The following is a 15,493-nucleotide window of genomic DNA, read 5'->3' as shown; positions in this document are numbered from 1 at the left end:
AAAGAACTACGACAAAAAGACAGTGATGAATAAATACCAAGGGAAAAATAAAGGAAGGGAAAATAGTGGACCAGTAAATATGTGGAAAGATGTTTAGTTAGCTTCAGGAAGAATCTAAGTAATGCAAATAAAAATGAGATCATTGTTTTAATCTATTAGGTGGATAGAGATTAAAAAAAAAGGTCAACAAAACCCCATATTGACATTGGGTAGGAGAGCAAGCCCCCTCATAGATGGGTGATACTGTAAATTGGTAACCTTCTCTGCTGGGCAGTTTATCAGCATGCATTACAGGGTAAAACATGTATACCCTTTGACCTAGCAGTTTCACTTCTAGCGATTCCTTTTAGAGATCTATGTAGAGGGCTATTCGACACAGAGTTTGTAATTGTGGAAAATTAGATGAAGCATAAATATCCACTGATACCAGGAGTGCTTAACCACCACTATGCTTATATAGTGGAATGAATGTTCTTATTCACCTTTGTATTTATTGAGTGGGAGGGTATCCATAATACCGTTTTGGGTGGAAATAACATAGTATAGAAAAGCCATGTATATAATGGGACCCCTTGGTGTAGGAAATATATCTTTCTACTCTGGGCTTGTACACATGTATGCGTTGAGAGTGTGGAATGATCCTTTCCAGAATCACCAAAATCTTACTCGTGGTTATCCCTGGATGATAGACTTAAGTTTCTTTTGACTTTCTTTTATATTTCTGTGTATATATCTCGTTGTGTGCCTGTGTATGCTCAAAGTGAGCATATATCCTCTTTAAAAGTGGACCTTAAATGTGAATTTTGGAGAAGGGGAAAGTACAGAATGGTATTGGAATGTACGGTAGGTAGGGAGTAAGGAATAAGGACCTACAAGTCCACAAAGGGCATCCCTACTCCTATACGTGTACTTAAATATATATTCCTGTTGCAAAGTAAGGGGAAGCCTGCCCATACTTTCGAGGAGAGCCATGACCTTGAGTTAGCTTGAGTGTGTGGCTGTGATCAAATGAGCTGGGTGGGGCTGACACAGTTCTGTTTTCGCACCTGGTACAGCTGCACCTTTTTTGCATAGATCTGTTGCCCCGCTGGGTAAAGCAAGGTCATGGTTTTGCTCTCTGTACCAGTCATTTCCCCCTTTCTTCCAAGGTGAGATCTGAAACCCTATCTCATTGGTGGTCAGGGAGAATTGAGTTGGTTTGGCCTAAATCCCATCCCTTAAAACCAAAGGCCTTATTGCTCAGTTAACTAGGATTGTCTTGGAGGACGAAGGCAGCTCTTTTTAATGTACTTGATTATACAGTTTCTGAGTTTTCTACTTTATCTTACTTATTCTATTCTCTGTTTCTCAAGGGCATGGTCTGTACGCTTCATAATTTTCTTCTCCTCATGTTCCTTTTCATTGCCTAATTCAGTAATAGAGGTGGCATTAGTAAGCATTGACAGAAAATGATGAAATAAATAAGGTCAAGGCTAGGACTCTTCAGATGACTTTTTTTTTTTTTTTAAAGCAGAACTGGTTCTTCAGAGTTAGGAAAGCAGAGCTGCTTTGCATTGCAGGAGGAGATTGGAGGCCGGGTGGGCAGGTGGATTCTACCCTAGGCTGGAAGCAGAGCACTCTTTGTTGCCTCCCTTGGCCAGTTTGTCCCTTGCAGCAGAGGGAATGCTGTGGATTTGGAACTGAGCAGGGACCTCTCCTACTTTCTTTACAAAAGCCTGTGCCACAGACTCAGGACATAATTTGTGACCTTCTGCTGACCCATGGGACTCTCAGCAAGGTGCTTGCATTTGATGCCGCATTGAGGTGAAACTCGACAGATAACCCAGCACATCTCGATTTGACCCTCATGCTGGACATGGGTTCTGTTTCAGCAGTGTTTTCTTGGCCTGTTGAAATAGTGAGACTCAGTGAAGGCTACTAATGTTAAAGTCCCATTTGAGTTGTGTAAGAGTTGGGACAAGCAGAAAGGTGGTCCCGTGGGCTCCTTTCTTCTGCTCTCTCACTTTTGACCTTATCCTGAAGGCTAGACCGAGTTTGTTGGTGCCTCTGCCCCACCGCCTTCTGACACCAGTTGGAATGAACTTGCTATAACGACATAAAAATGCGGTAGTACACCATAATTGAAGAAGCATACGAGGGGGTTTGCACTCACCAGGTTAAAGGATCATATAGCCTTAAACCATGTAGATTTTCCGACTCAATTAAACTGCCCATTATCTTTCCTTTAAGTGACCAATAAAGCGTGCGATTATGTCTTACTTTGCAGGTGGGATTAATATCTGCTGTTTATCTCAAGATAAATATTAGCAACATAGCTTGGGAAAGCAATTTTATGCCCTCAAGAGTGAGGTATTGGAGGGCTAAAGTGTTGGGTATGATGTTTTATCTTTCTGAACTGATTATGAAGTATACTAAACATTTATATGGCTTTGTCTTTATAGACTGAAATCGCCAAGAGATTGAATACAATTTGTGCACAAGTCATCCCATTTCTGTCTCAGGAAGTAAGTAAAACTGTTCAGCTGTTAAAGTGCAATTATGTTGCTTCTCTGTTTGCAAATTAGCTAGTTTTAAGATGTTAATTTTATCACAAGGAACAAGTGTGAAGAACATCTGCTACAGCTGAAGTGAGTAAACCCCCTGCTATCCCATCTAACAGAGCTGAGGGCACACTGTAAACGTAGTGTCGATAGCTCAACCTCAAATTAATTTTTTTTTTTTTTTCCCATGGAAGACTGCAAAATGATGATTCAACGTAAAGCTTTGCTTTTCTTTGAGGAGTAGTATAAGCTTGGGAAGCTACTGATGATTCAAGTGTCCTTCTAGAGAGCTTTTCCTGTACTGTATTTTAAAAATGGTTCCATCAGGGTTGACTTGACCATGGAAGCAGGTGTTTCATTTGTCCCTGTACATCAAGTCAGGTCAGCGTGGGAAAAGCTCTTTTATATGAGTGATCTGTGAAATGGACTCAAAACCAATATAGTTTAGTTTTGCCTTCAAGTTTACTTTTGGATAAAAGCTAGTAAATGATAAACTGTGTGTTCATTGTGTACAGGATGCATGTATCTTGAGACAGTGAAAAGCTTACTGGGACCCACAGCTAGAATACTGGGTGTCCGTTCCTGTTGGAATCTGCTGCTCCAGAGTGGATAGCAGGTCTCCTCTCTGCCTTTTCCAGTGTAACGTCTATTCATTGATACAGTTTAGATGTGTTGGCCTTTGGAATGGTGTTGTTAGACTTTAGTATTACTGGTTTCTGCTACAGTCTCATGCCTCCCAAAGCAAAGATGTGGCTTTGTTTTTATTTGTGAGTGGAGTTGGGAGACATGCAGAGTGTTTCCAGCCTGTGAACTAAGAGTTGGGTCGGGGGGGGGGGGGGGAATCCTTCCTTTTCCCCTCAGGAAGATAAAAAATCTTAAGGCTAAAGAAGGAGCGGAATCCCCAAAAACTACTGGCGGGTTAAGATTTGTTGACCAGAGAAGTAATCAAAGATTGAATGTTTAAATTTTAAGTATAGAAATGGGGGTTTTAAACTGGCTGTCAACTTTACCTGCTCAAACTTAACAGCGAACCCCTTTTGCAAACCTGGGTCATCTTCCAAATCCCCAATACCAGTGATTTTCTAAGGCTTCCGGTTACCAGTTTTGACGTCTTCTTTGACTTTTCTATCATTCCAACCCCAAAATTCCCATCAGAAGTTAAGTGGGAACTAGTGTTGGTTAGAAATAAGGGAAGCCCTGTCCTCTGTTTTCCTTTTCCTGCTGTACATGTGTTCTGTGAAATAATCCGGGCTTGAGAAACTTCCCATTTAAATCCATATTCTGCTTGAATCTGCATTGCATATGCTTTTATATTTTTGTTGTTGTTGTTGTTTTTGGAAGGTACAGTGAAATTCTTTGGCTGCCTTGCTAACACTTTTTCTTCTCCTTATTTTCAAAGCATCAACAACAGGTGGCCCAGGCTGTCGAGCGTGCCAAGCAGGTGACCATGGCAGAGTTGAATGCCATCATCGGGGTACGTGGCCTACCAGGTCTACCTCCTACAGTGTGTATAACCAGCTTTCATTTCTTATTAATTTGATGGCTTAATCTATCTGTATATATAATGTCCTGTAGGCTTAACGTTGGCCTGTCGGTAAGGGTGGGGGAGGAGGGCTCAGGTATGCGAGGTGTGTAGGGGAAGACAGATGAGCATAAGGAAGGTGATAGAAACATTTTTAGGAGGGGAAGAAAAATAGATCTACTATTCAGTGGGAAAATAGATACAGTTCATACCCTGACACTTAAACCACCCTTGCTCTCTTAGTCAAGTAAAAAGCTCCAGGTTAGAGTTTTAAATACTTTCCTTACTTCGGGCTTATTATAACTTTGGATCACAGGGAGGTCAAGACATGTCTCAGCATGATCCTTTCCTTTAGCCATCTTTGCTTTTGCCTTTTGCTTTCTGGGGTGTTAGACCCAAGAGAGAACTGTTTGCTCTTTCTCTTCCTTGTGCCTCTTGCATGAATTTTTAAGTGGCACCCCAATGGAAAGAGCGCTCTCTTGCCGTTGAAGAAGTGATAATTATCTGCCCCAGTGCTCTCTAGCCTTTCACCAGGTTTCTGCTCTCCTGCCTTGAGTTCAGTTAGTGCTCCACTCCGACGACTGGTTGTCAATCACAGGTCATTTGCTCTGCATTAATGAGCCCAGTGTTCCATCCCGTCCCCCACCCGTTCCCCCCACCACATCCCCCTGAGTTCGCCCTCGCCACTGCAGGCCCGGGGACCCCGGGACCGTTCTCATGTTTTCTGCCCTTCCAGACTAAGCCAAAGAAGTAGCTGAAACAAGGGACCATCCTTTCTGATTTTATTCATATGTGAGTGCCTTGAGCGGATTCAAATCACTCATTTATCAATTTATGTTAATTGCTTGTGAGAAGATGCCCTGCTGGTCTTTATAGTTCCCTCAGACACTTTGTAATGATAATTAGACATGCTGCTGTATGGATTAAGAGTGCCATAGTCCAATGACGGCCACAGACAATGGAACCAGTTAATCCATCAGGGTTTAAAATTACATCCCAACTGGAGATGGAGAAAAAACATAAGAGCCGAGGAGGATTAAAGAATGAGCCTCAGCTTGAAAACTCTCCTTTCATCAGTTTCTCAATTGCCGATCTGCAGTCGGGTTGCCTGTGGTAAGCTATTGGCAGTCAATTAGGTGAAATAAAGTGGGAGGGTGACCTTCATTTCCTTTTAATAGCTTTTTCCTCCCTGAAATGGGGAGCTTCAGTGGATTTTCAGCTTAAATTTTATTCAAGCTGCTTTATTACACTTGACAGCTTAGCTCTGCATAAACAATTCTCCCCTCCTCCTCTTCCCCCCAGACCCAGGCTCTGCCTTTCTCCCCCCTCCACCCTTAGATCACATTTTTGACTGTTACTTAGTGGGCTCTCTAATCACATTCAACAAAAAACACAATTACATCTGCATTTGTCGGCTGCTTTCTGTACCCTTTTCTTGTGTAATGAATTGCTTTATTTCAGAGATCAAATCAAATATTCACTGGTACTTTTGCATGTACCGTGTTTGATTAGCAAAGACTAATAGCAAATTGTACTTGTAGCTCAAGCAGAGAAATTTTTTAACCCAAATGAATGAGGATGGAAAAGCCTGTTTTGATTAAAGAGAAACATATGCAAAGCAGTTTTCAAGTACCCAGTTACACTTTGTGGAACATGTTTGTTTTCTGATAGTCTCTAGATTTTTACATATCCTTTCTCGATGGTGAACCTCGTGCCCGTAAATTCTCCAAGGCCCTGTCCAGTCCCACACATTAGAAAGGAGGAAATTGTATTAACCAGATGTTTATAGGTAAGACTCCTTTTGAACTGAATCAGAAGATGAAAATGGCAGGTCGCTTGAGAAGGGCAGATGAATCGCTAATTTTATGAATGGCTTTCATCCAGGAAACATGTTGTTGAGATTATAAAGGCAGATTAGCTCTGATAGCTAGCAACAATAACCCAAATCAGGGAATTGGGCCCCGAGCACAAGACTTAACGCCAATTGCATGTCTTCAGCCTACTAGCATGTGCGGTTTTCCTAATTGTAAATTTTTGGCTCAGTCTATTAATTTATGTCAGAAGGCTCTTTGAAAGTTTGTAGTGATCAATAATTATCCTGCACCGTAAGTTTCATGCTCTGGCATATGCTTGATTTTTGCTCGAAAGGAATTGTGCGCGTCCTGGAAAATTGAAGTAGCATAAAATTGAGTTGACAATTCAGTGGACCTTTGCACCCCTTCATTGAACATGCAGTGTGTCAACCTGTCTCCCCAGAGGGGAGGAGGCTCCGGCAGGCTGTCTGTTCCTACAGGCAGCAGCTGTGCAGAGTAAATGCAGCCCCCACTTGATAGCCGCTGTCAGTATCACTCAGGGACCGGCTCAGGACGGAGAACAATAGGAGAGGCCACGCTCTTCGTCTGCATCGACTTTCAGGCTAAGAAAAGAAATAGTAATTTAACGGTTTAGACATCTATTACAAGTGTGAAAGATCATGAAAGAGTAGTCTTTAAAATGCAAAGGAGCCGAAACATTCTCCTTCCCTTTAAGGTACAGTCAAGGGCTTATTGCTTGCTTGGCAGGGCTAAAGACGTTTCTCTTTAGCAGACCTGGAAAACGTGAAATCTTCTCAAGGACGCCAACGCTGCTAAGGTGGGCTCAGCTTGTGTCCTGGGACTGTGGATTGGTCTTAGAGGAGGAAGAGAGAGTTTCTCTTTTTTTCCGTCTGTGTTGAGTGAACTAATGATGCCCATTTCTCACCAGCATGGGAAACTTAGTTCTCCTACCTGACAGAAAATACTGAATTTTAAACCTTTTGCATTCCAGATACCACCTGCCTTCAACTTACATAGATTACTGGTATTTCAGAAAGATACGCTTCTTAGATACTTGATATTTGGAGAAACTGTTGAAATAGTTACTTTTCATGGGGTACTTCTTTTAAAACAGTTGTGATGGATAGCAGATTTGATAATTGGCAGAATAATAACTGCAACCCTACTTTTTGAATTTTGCTTTTTATTAACTTTTTTGCTATTAAATGTGTTATGTTCTTGTAGCAATACAAAGAGTAATAATGCAGAAATCTTAATAGGTATAGGGTTTATTTGGTGTGACACACAGCTCACTTGTGCTTTAGAAAACAGGTTTGTGTGGGAAGGGAACTTACTGGAGACCTTAATTTTTTATTTTTTTTAATTTATTCCTTCCATCAGTACCGCCTCCGTGATGTAAGCAGAATTCCTCAAAGATTTTTTTTTCCCCAATTTGGAATTCTATTAAAAATGCTCAAAACAAAATAGATGACAACACTTTGTGGAATGGTCGATATCTTCCTGAAGGCAGGGAAAACGATTGAAGGACTCTTCGAGATCACTTTCCTCTTTATTATTCGAGGGAGCTGGAACTAAGAACTTTCTTCTACTTGCTATGATAATAATTGATTTTAGTTGAGATTGGGCTTCCAGATAATTAGTGTTACGTTTTAGTGGGTTTATATCACATGTAGTTAATACAGATCATATAGCTATAGATACGTATGTATTTGTACACACAGGCTTTTTTTTTTTTTTTTTTTAGAATTGAGGTATAATTTCCATGTTGTGAATTGCACCAATCTTAAATATATAGGATGATCGCTTTGGCATGAGCACGCACCCTGTGACCCACACTACTTTGGGGTGCCGATTCTCTCCTTCACCCCAGCAAGTTCCCTTGTACTTTTTCTCAGCCAGTGTTTCTCCACCCCCAAAGAAAGATGGTTGCTTTTTGCTTAAAAAGTAAAATATGATTGGCTGAGTGTAATTTAAAAAGAAAAATTGCATAATTGGATGTCTACTTGCATCCGAGTACTGGCTGCCCAGCTTCATGGTGCTTTGTGCTCATCTTTCTTTTTCTTTTTTTTTAATAAAGATTTTATTTATTTGTTTGACAGAGACACAGCGAGAGAGGGAACACAAGCAGGGGGAGTGGGAGAGGGAGAAGCAGGCCTCCTGCCTAGCAGGGAGCCCGATGCGGGGCTGGATCCCAGGACCCTGGGGTCATGACCTGAGCCGAAGGCAGACGCTTAACAACTGAGCCACCCAGGCGCCCCATGTGCTCGTCTTTCTAAGAGCGTTTGCCTTGTGTTTTACCTTGCACAAAGGTAAAGCATGGGTCTAGGGTCAGATGGACTTGAGTAGGACACTTGGTAGCTTTGCGACCCCATACAATCAGTTAACCTCCTTGAGTGTCCCCATCTGCAGATGGATAATGCCATCTACCCTGCATGGCTTTTGTGGGGATAGGACCTTGGCTGGCAGCCTTTACCCAGCATGGTCCTGACTCCTTGAACTGTGGTTCTGTCTACCTTGTTTCTCTAAGTGCCTGAGGCAGATCTGTGGGTCCAGTTGGCCAAGTCTCGTGTGAGGGGTGGTGGCTCCGAGCAGCGGGTCACTTCCCCTTTAGTCTTTTCTAGTGGTTACGTGGATATCAGTGTCTGAGATTAGACCCATCCAGATGCTCTGCTCCTGCCACTCAGTTGTCATGCGCGAATGGCTTTTACTTAGGATGTAGCAGTGAAGAAGCCTTGGCTATTTAACTTGATCAACAGACGTAAGGTTCAAAACAGAGGGGGGAAAGTTAAGTTTTGGGAGCAGATGGAGAGAAAATTGAGAAGCAGAAGTGAGGATAAGACATCGTTGGCGTCCTTAGTTAGGAGAAAGGGGAACAAGGCCTTTGCTGGCCCTGAGGGGCTGCACAGATCATTGTGATGGAATTGGAAGAAGAGAGAGAAGAGATGGCCAGATGACCAGTAGGGATTGTCCTTCCCATACCACAGAGTGCCTGATTTTTGACAGCTGTCCCAGTGCTGACTGTTGGATGTAAGAAAATTTGAGCAGTTGCTCATAGCAATATGCCTGTGAACATCAGGAACTCAAAACATTTGGGTTAGTGTCGGCCACCTTGTTTTTCCGTTCTCACTTGGTCGGACCGAGTCTGACTTAATTTCCTGTGAACAGAACTTCTGTCAAGGCCTTTGGGCCTCCAGTTATTGGTCAGATGTTTATATCCCTGCTTCATAGGTGAACTTAAAATTCTGTATACTTTAAAACAACTTAGTATAAAATAAAAGAGGTCTCGGGGCTTTTGTGGTGTCTATCTGTGTTTGTGTAGGGGATGGCTGTGAGTACAAACTCCTGATTTGTCTGTAGGAGGAGGCTTCCTGTCCTTAAGAGATTGAGTTGTAGACCTAAAGGCTCCCCATTGTTGCATGAGATGATTGGTTTAAAGATTAGCAAAATGTTGGATTATTTTTCTCCTCAGGCTGTAGCTGTCAGCTATCTATTGGATTGTAGTGTGTGAAGTTTAAGAGGATGAGGTTAGCCTCTTATTCTTATGAGTATGCAGTTAATCCCTGGAAAGCCCATCAATAACCCAGCTGTAAGTTTCTTTATAAAACAAATTCGCCCTTGGAGAATAATGCCTTGCCTGCTACCAAGAGCAGAAAATGACAGGGCTACAACTAGCATCCATATTCTGGCTCTACTAACTTATATTTAGTGATCTACCCTCCTCCTAAATTCCAGTAGTCCAGCCCTTCTATTAATTTTCCAAGGAGAAGGAGCAATATTGCAAAGTCTGGTGTATATCCTCCTTCTCCTTGGGTTCAAGTTAAATTTTTTACTGAGAGTACAGGTAGGTATCTCTGCAGGGCTTGGCTTCAATGTCTGGGTTCTTCTGAATAGTCAGCGTGGTTTTTTAGTTGCTAGAAAACTTGTTGAGGCATTGTTCACTTTTTAATTTCCCCGCATATATTCATATGATTTGTACTTCATTCCTTGGAAGGAGACATTATCCTATTTTGTCTCTTTTCAGAGTAGAAAGTAGAGCACCCCATTTTAAGAGTTAGACCTATGCATTTTTTTAAATTGATGCATAATTTACATACCATAAAATTCGCCCTCCCAAAGCATATGAATCAGGGGGGTTTGGTATATTCACAAACTTGTGCAACCATCACCACACATTCTAGAACATTTTTATCACTCCAAAAAGAAACCCCATATCCATTAGCAGTCACCCCCCTTGCCTCCCAGTGCCCCCCAGTCCCTGCAACCACTGATCTTTCTGTCTCTGTGGGTTTGCCTGTTCATTTTGTATAAAAGGAATTTTGTGTAAAGGGAATCCGCTAACGTGGCCTTTTGTGGTGAGGTTCTTTCACTTCGCATAGAGTTCTCAAGGTTTATTCATGTAGCATGTACTTCAGTCCTTATTGATGAATAATATTGCATTGTATTAATACACCACCTTTATTAATCCAGTCACCGGCTGATGGACATTGAGGTTGTTTCCAAACCTTTTGGCTGTTTATGAATAATGCTGCAGTGAATGTTGTGTATATGTGGTGTGGACCTGTTTTCTTTTCTCTCGACTGAACCTACGAGTGTCCTTGCAGGGTCGTGTGATAACTCTGTTTAACACTTTGAGCAGCTGCTAGACTGTTTTCCAAAGTAATGGATGAGAATTCCACTTTCTCAGCATCTTCTCCAGCACCTGTTATCGTCCATCTTTTTGAGCCTAGCCATTCCAGTGGGTATGATGTTCGTGGTTTAGATTTGCAGGTTTCCCTGCCGGCTAATGATGTTGAGCATCTTTTCATCAAAACCTTCCTTGGCTTTAGAAGTGGATCTACCTAAATCAACATGGCTTTTTAAAACTTCATCTGATTCAGGCCTTTCAGTCCAGCGCGCTCTGATCATTGTCACCGCTGTCACTGTCATCCGGGGCAGGCGAGATGAGCAAGGACGTCAGTGATGACACAGGAGGAGTTGGCCTTTGTGGATTTGCTACAATGCAGAAAGAGTAAAGATGAGTTCAGGTCTTTTTTTAGAGTTATAGGCCTTCATCCTGGTGCCTGCCTCCATACAGGCCATCAGTTTTGTCTCTGGGTGTCATTTTCTGTATGCTCCTGCATGGAGATGGGGCCTTTCAGTGGATTGTTGTTGTTGTTGTTGTTTGTTTGTTTTTTTAAACTATGTTCAAGTGGCTTGAGAATTCTTGGCCCCAGTAAGCAGTTTCTGCCTGTTTATCACCCTTGCCACTCTTCACGAGAGAGGCCATTCACATAATGGGAGGTTTTCAGATAACTCCTATAGTAGTGTCCTTGACGTTTCTGCTCCCACATGGCTCTTCCGCACTTTCCCGGCTTGTTTACTGTAGCATGCCAATTTTCTCCTTCTGCAGTCTCCCCAGGTAAGAGCGGAGTGTTTTAAAGAACAGGGAAATAGCAGAAATCGAGGAAGAGTGATTTGGAGAGAACTGGGAACAAATGCTACTTTTCACATTTTTTCCCCCTTTAGAAGTGTTTAAATACCAAATGCTATAAATGTCACTTACTGGCATGCTTTTAAAGGCATGAGGGATGCTATTTTGGGGGCATGGTTTCAGTTCTGGTTGGGTTCAGTTTGTGATCTGTGTGACATGGTTTTCCCTAAGGTTATAGAGCAGGGTAGATTTCTGAAATTCAAGTTGATTCTGTGGTCGGTGATAAAGAGCTTAGCATCTGGTGAGGTTAAGGGGGGTGTTGGCCTTCGTTTTCCTTCTGGGTGTCCGTTCCCATTGTATAGGCAGCTCGGTGGCGATAAAGCACGTGCTACAGCTGTTTTAGAAACACAACTGTGGAAACCACGACGCCGTTACGTTAAAGCTCTGAATGTAAACAGCAAAGTCAATTTCATTATAGTAACATAATTGACCCAGGCTGCACTAGGTAAAACACGAATTAAAATTCTGAATGCGGCGCTGTTGTTTGACATGGATGAGGTGACTTTAGTCGTGGGTTTTCATTATCATTAACTCAGGGTTTGGTGTTTGTTTTCCTTGTCTCACTCCCAGCCTGTCCACACTGTTTGGGTAAGAGCGAGTGCATGTCTCTCCTCTGTCAACAGCGAAACCTTTCTGCGACCACCTTGGAGGCGCAAAACACCGATACGTGGACGTTTCCAGTGTAGCTTTTTAAAGTCGTTTGACGAAATGTGAGCTTTTTGTTGTTGTTTGTTTTATTTTAAAATTGTCAGTGGAGTCCACTCTGGGAAGCAGATGCTTGTCTTTTGAGTTGTGACAAGGTACTTGATGGCGATGAAGGGACAGTGAACAATTGAGTGTTGGAAAGCATTTTTAGTTTTTAAGCAACAGTTTGTCAGGTTGCTTGCTGTAGAAGAACATGAATTCTGATGTAATGGGACAGAATTCCAGCTTAGATCTCGGCTAAAAACATTCAGCCTCAGCACTATTGACATTTGGGGCTTGTTAATTCTCTGTGACGGGGGACTGTCTTATGCATTGTAGGATGTTTAATAGCATCCATACATAGTCCCCCATCCTCCCAGGTGTGACAACCATAAATGTCTCTAGACATTGCCAGATGTCCCCAGCGTGGAGAAAGGGGGTGGGGGTGTGAAAATTGCTGTTTGAGAACCACTGGTCATCTGAGAAACCACCTGCATTGCTAAAAACCACCATTGCTCATGAAAAATGCCTTTTCCTATAGCTTTACAAACTATTTTACCTGTGAGTCCTGTGCAATATAAATATGCAAGCATTCACTTTAAAAAAGTCTACTAATTAGTGAAAGGTAATGAGGAGGTAGAAGGTTGGGATTTTCCCACCCTCGCTGTCCCGTTGAGAAACATCTGAGTTTCCCCATTGATCTGCGCAGGTTTGGGTCTGTGGAGGACCATTGCGTGCAGATTCCCCATTTGGTAGAGCCATTGGGTTTTTTTGAGGTTTTGCTGGCTGTATAGCAATGTCAGTACCTCTTCTGTTCCAAAATACATTTTTAAAGTAGCATTCATTTTTTTTTTCCCCCTTTTGGGGAAGGTGCCAGGCCCCGGATTGTCTCAGGTAAGCCTTGTTGAGAGAAAATGTCCTTCCAGACACACGTGGGACAGGTGGGCTGTCTGTGTGGAGTTGTTTACTCTCGTGGATACAGGCCCTCTATTCATTCCCGTGTGTGTGTGTGTGTGTGTATCTCAGATACGACACTATTTGTTAAGCATCTTCTTCTGAGAGCAGCCATATAAGTGGTCACTATTTGGGCTTGATTCTTCTTTATATGCTTCCTTGGAAGAGAGCCGGAGTTAAAGAGATCATCCTTTTTCAGATGTAGGGGCGCGGAGTATTGGGAAGTGGGGATTAGAGAGGTGGGACTCATGAGGCACGAATCTAAGAACAAATTTCCATCTGTCACCTCCGTTAGGGCTGCATGGTAAAGGTGGAGTTTCTCAGCATGTGTGGTATTCTACACCCTCAGGAGCCTCCCCTTACCTGGGAAGGGAAAGACAGTGGGGTCTTCGCTGGAGAAGGAGAGCGCCCTCTCCCTTCCCCATGCTTGGGAACGCTCAGGCTAACTCCTTGTGAACATGGCTGGGCGGCTGGGGTCACAGGAGAAAGGCTGTTCTAGGAAATAAAAGGTTTGCTCTCCTCGTTCTGGCTGTGAGCCCCGCGGCAAGCCAGTCTCTGCTCTGTGAAATGGGATCCACGATGCCCACCCTTCCTGCCTTGGGAGTGTTCTGAGCTGAGGCCAGGCAGTGGCCGGGGGGTATGTAGGCACGCTGCCTGTCAGGATGAGAAGTAGAGCGTGAGGCTGCAGTATCCGTGTTCCTGGGTCTACAGCATCTTCAGTACTTGTGATCCATGCTCTCAGTGCTTACTACTCTTTCCAGTTTGGTAGGATTTTGCTTTAAAAAAAAAAAAAAAAAAGCCTGGGGCACCTGGGTGGCTCAGTTGGTTAAGCGTCCGACTCTTGATTTTGGCTCAGGTCATGATCTCAGGGTCGTGAGATCGAACCCTGAGTGGGGCTCCGTGCTGGGCGTGGAGCCTGCTTAAGATTTTCCCTCCCTCTCCCTCTGCCCCCCACCCCATGTTCTCTCTCAAAAAAATAAAATATAGCAATAAAAATAAAAAGAAGAAGCAGGAGCAGCTTTCAAAAGGGCCGAGCAAGGGATGGAGAAACTTGGTTGCCTCTAATAACGGATAGTGAGCTTTCTTCAAGGATCCTGGGAAACCAGAGCTGGGTAGAGGTGGGAGTTTCCCAGGGCCAGTTACGGCTGTTGGACGTCCCTGTTTTTGTTTTTATTTTTTTTTCAAGATTTTATTTATTTGACAGAGAGCGGGAGAGAGAGCGAGAGAGAGCACAGGCATGGGGAGCAGCAGAGGGAGAGGGAGAAGCAGGCTCCCCACTGAGCAGGGAGCCCAACTCGGGGCTTGATCCCAGGACCCTAGGATCATGACCTGAGCCAAAGGCAGACGCTTAACGACTGAGCCACCCAGGCGCCCCCAGACATCCCTGTTGATAGTTCTTAGCCTAACTGTGGGGTTTAATCACGTGGGTCTACTTCGCAGCTGTGGCGAAGCCCTTTTATTATATAAGCTAGTTTCTCTTTTCAGTAATATATCGTAGAACACTTTCTAGTTCATCTTTCTAAAAACCAACTTGGATTTGGCAGAAAAGCTCTACTTTCCTTCTCGTGTATCCAGGCATTTGCCTGAGTATGCCTTTGCCGTGACATAAAATCACACCCCTGGAAAAGTCCCTTGGTGACTCTGTTCTGGACTTTTGGGAGAGCGGGGTGTGCAGGGAGGGGTGAAAGGGTGGTGTCCCCCACCCAGTAGTTAAATCCCTTCCCCTCTGCTTGGCTTCTCTCATCTTGTAATCCGTGCCGTGCTTAATTACCCCGTTGCACTTGCTTGTGTATGCATCATTGCATTTCCCCCCCAGAAGCCGGACATAGCTCTTATTCTCTAAGTAATGATAGCAATTGCTGGTAGGGCAGACCTGTTCCTCATCCTTCTCCGAGCACATTTCTTATGGCAGGTGTCTAGTTCCTAATTAAGTGCTAATGAGCATGCCTAGTGGACCATGATGCCGCTCCTGGCCTCTCCAGTTTTATTTCTTGCTCTTGCCAAGCTCTTAAAAGGTGACAGAGCAAGAATCAGTGTCATTTGGGATGACAGGAAGGTGATTTTAGGTGTAAAGAAATTGTTATTATGATCTCAGATGGTGAATGAGGAGTTTATAAATACTTGCCAAGAATACTATTAATGCTGGCCTCTCTGACCTCTTTCTCCCCCTTTCCACTTTTCCTCTGCTTAGCCCTGTGCTCCCCCCTTAGAAAGAAGGGGAAGGGGAATTTCAAGAGAAGGTTGGCTCCTGAAGATTTTTTTTAGAAGATGCTAGGAGTGGTTGAAAATTTACTGTAAACTGACTCTAGACACAGATTTCTGGCTTTAAGATGCTATTTTCTCTCTTGAGGGTGGGAAGCATGTTTAGGATTCAATTAAAGATCAGTGGTCTGGGTAGAAATTACTGAAGATCTGGCGTGAAGATTTAATATATTCAGTACACGCGAGGGGGTAATAAATAAACGAGTAATTGAGTCCCAGGGAAGTGAGCACAAATCAGAATCTTAAG

At 43.3% G+C, this 15,493-nt stretch overlaps 1 protein-coding gene across 8 annotated transcripts in view; it reads left to right on the top strand.

Annotated features, from left to right (window-relative positions):
- TLE1 (TLE family member 1, transcriptional corepressor) overlaps positions 1–15,493 on the top strand; it is an 88,018-nt gene that overhangs the window by 26,038 nt on the left and 46,487 nt on the right. For 6 of the 8 annotated variants that reach the window (XM_036113967.2, XM_036113968.2, XM_036113964.2 and 3 more), the window contains 2 exons: positions 2,442–2,504; positions 3,940–4,044. In XM_036113967.2, the coding sequence (XP_035969860.1) occupies positions 2,442–2,504; positions 3,940–4,044 (168 nt within the window). The remainder of the gene's footprint in view (positions 1–2,441; positions 2,505–3,939; positions 4,045–15,493) is intronic. The other 2 variants (XM_036113963.2, XM_036113962.2) reach the window with 1 other exon arrangement.

This window comes from Halichoerus grypus, chromosome 14, assembly GCF_964656455.1.
Source record: "Halichoerus grypus chromosome 14, mHalGry1.hap1.1, whole genome shotgun sequence".
In the NCBI taxonomy this organism is placed as follows: Eukaryota; Metazoa; Chordata; class Mammalia; order Carnivora; family Phocidae; genus Halichoerus; species Halichoerus grypus.
This window is presented reverse-complemented; position numbering and strand designations above follow the sequence as displayed.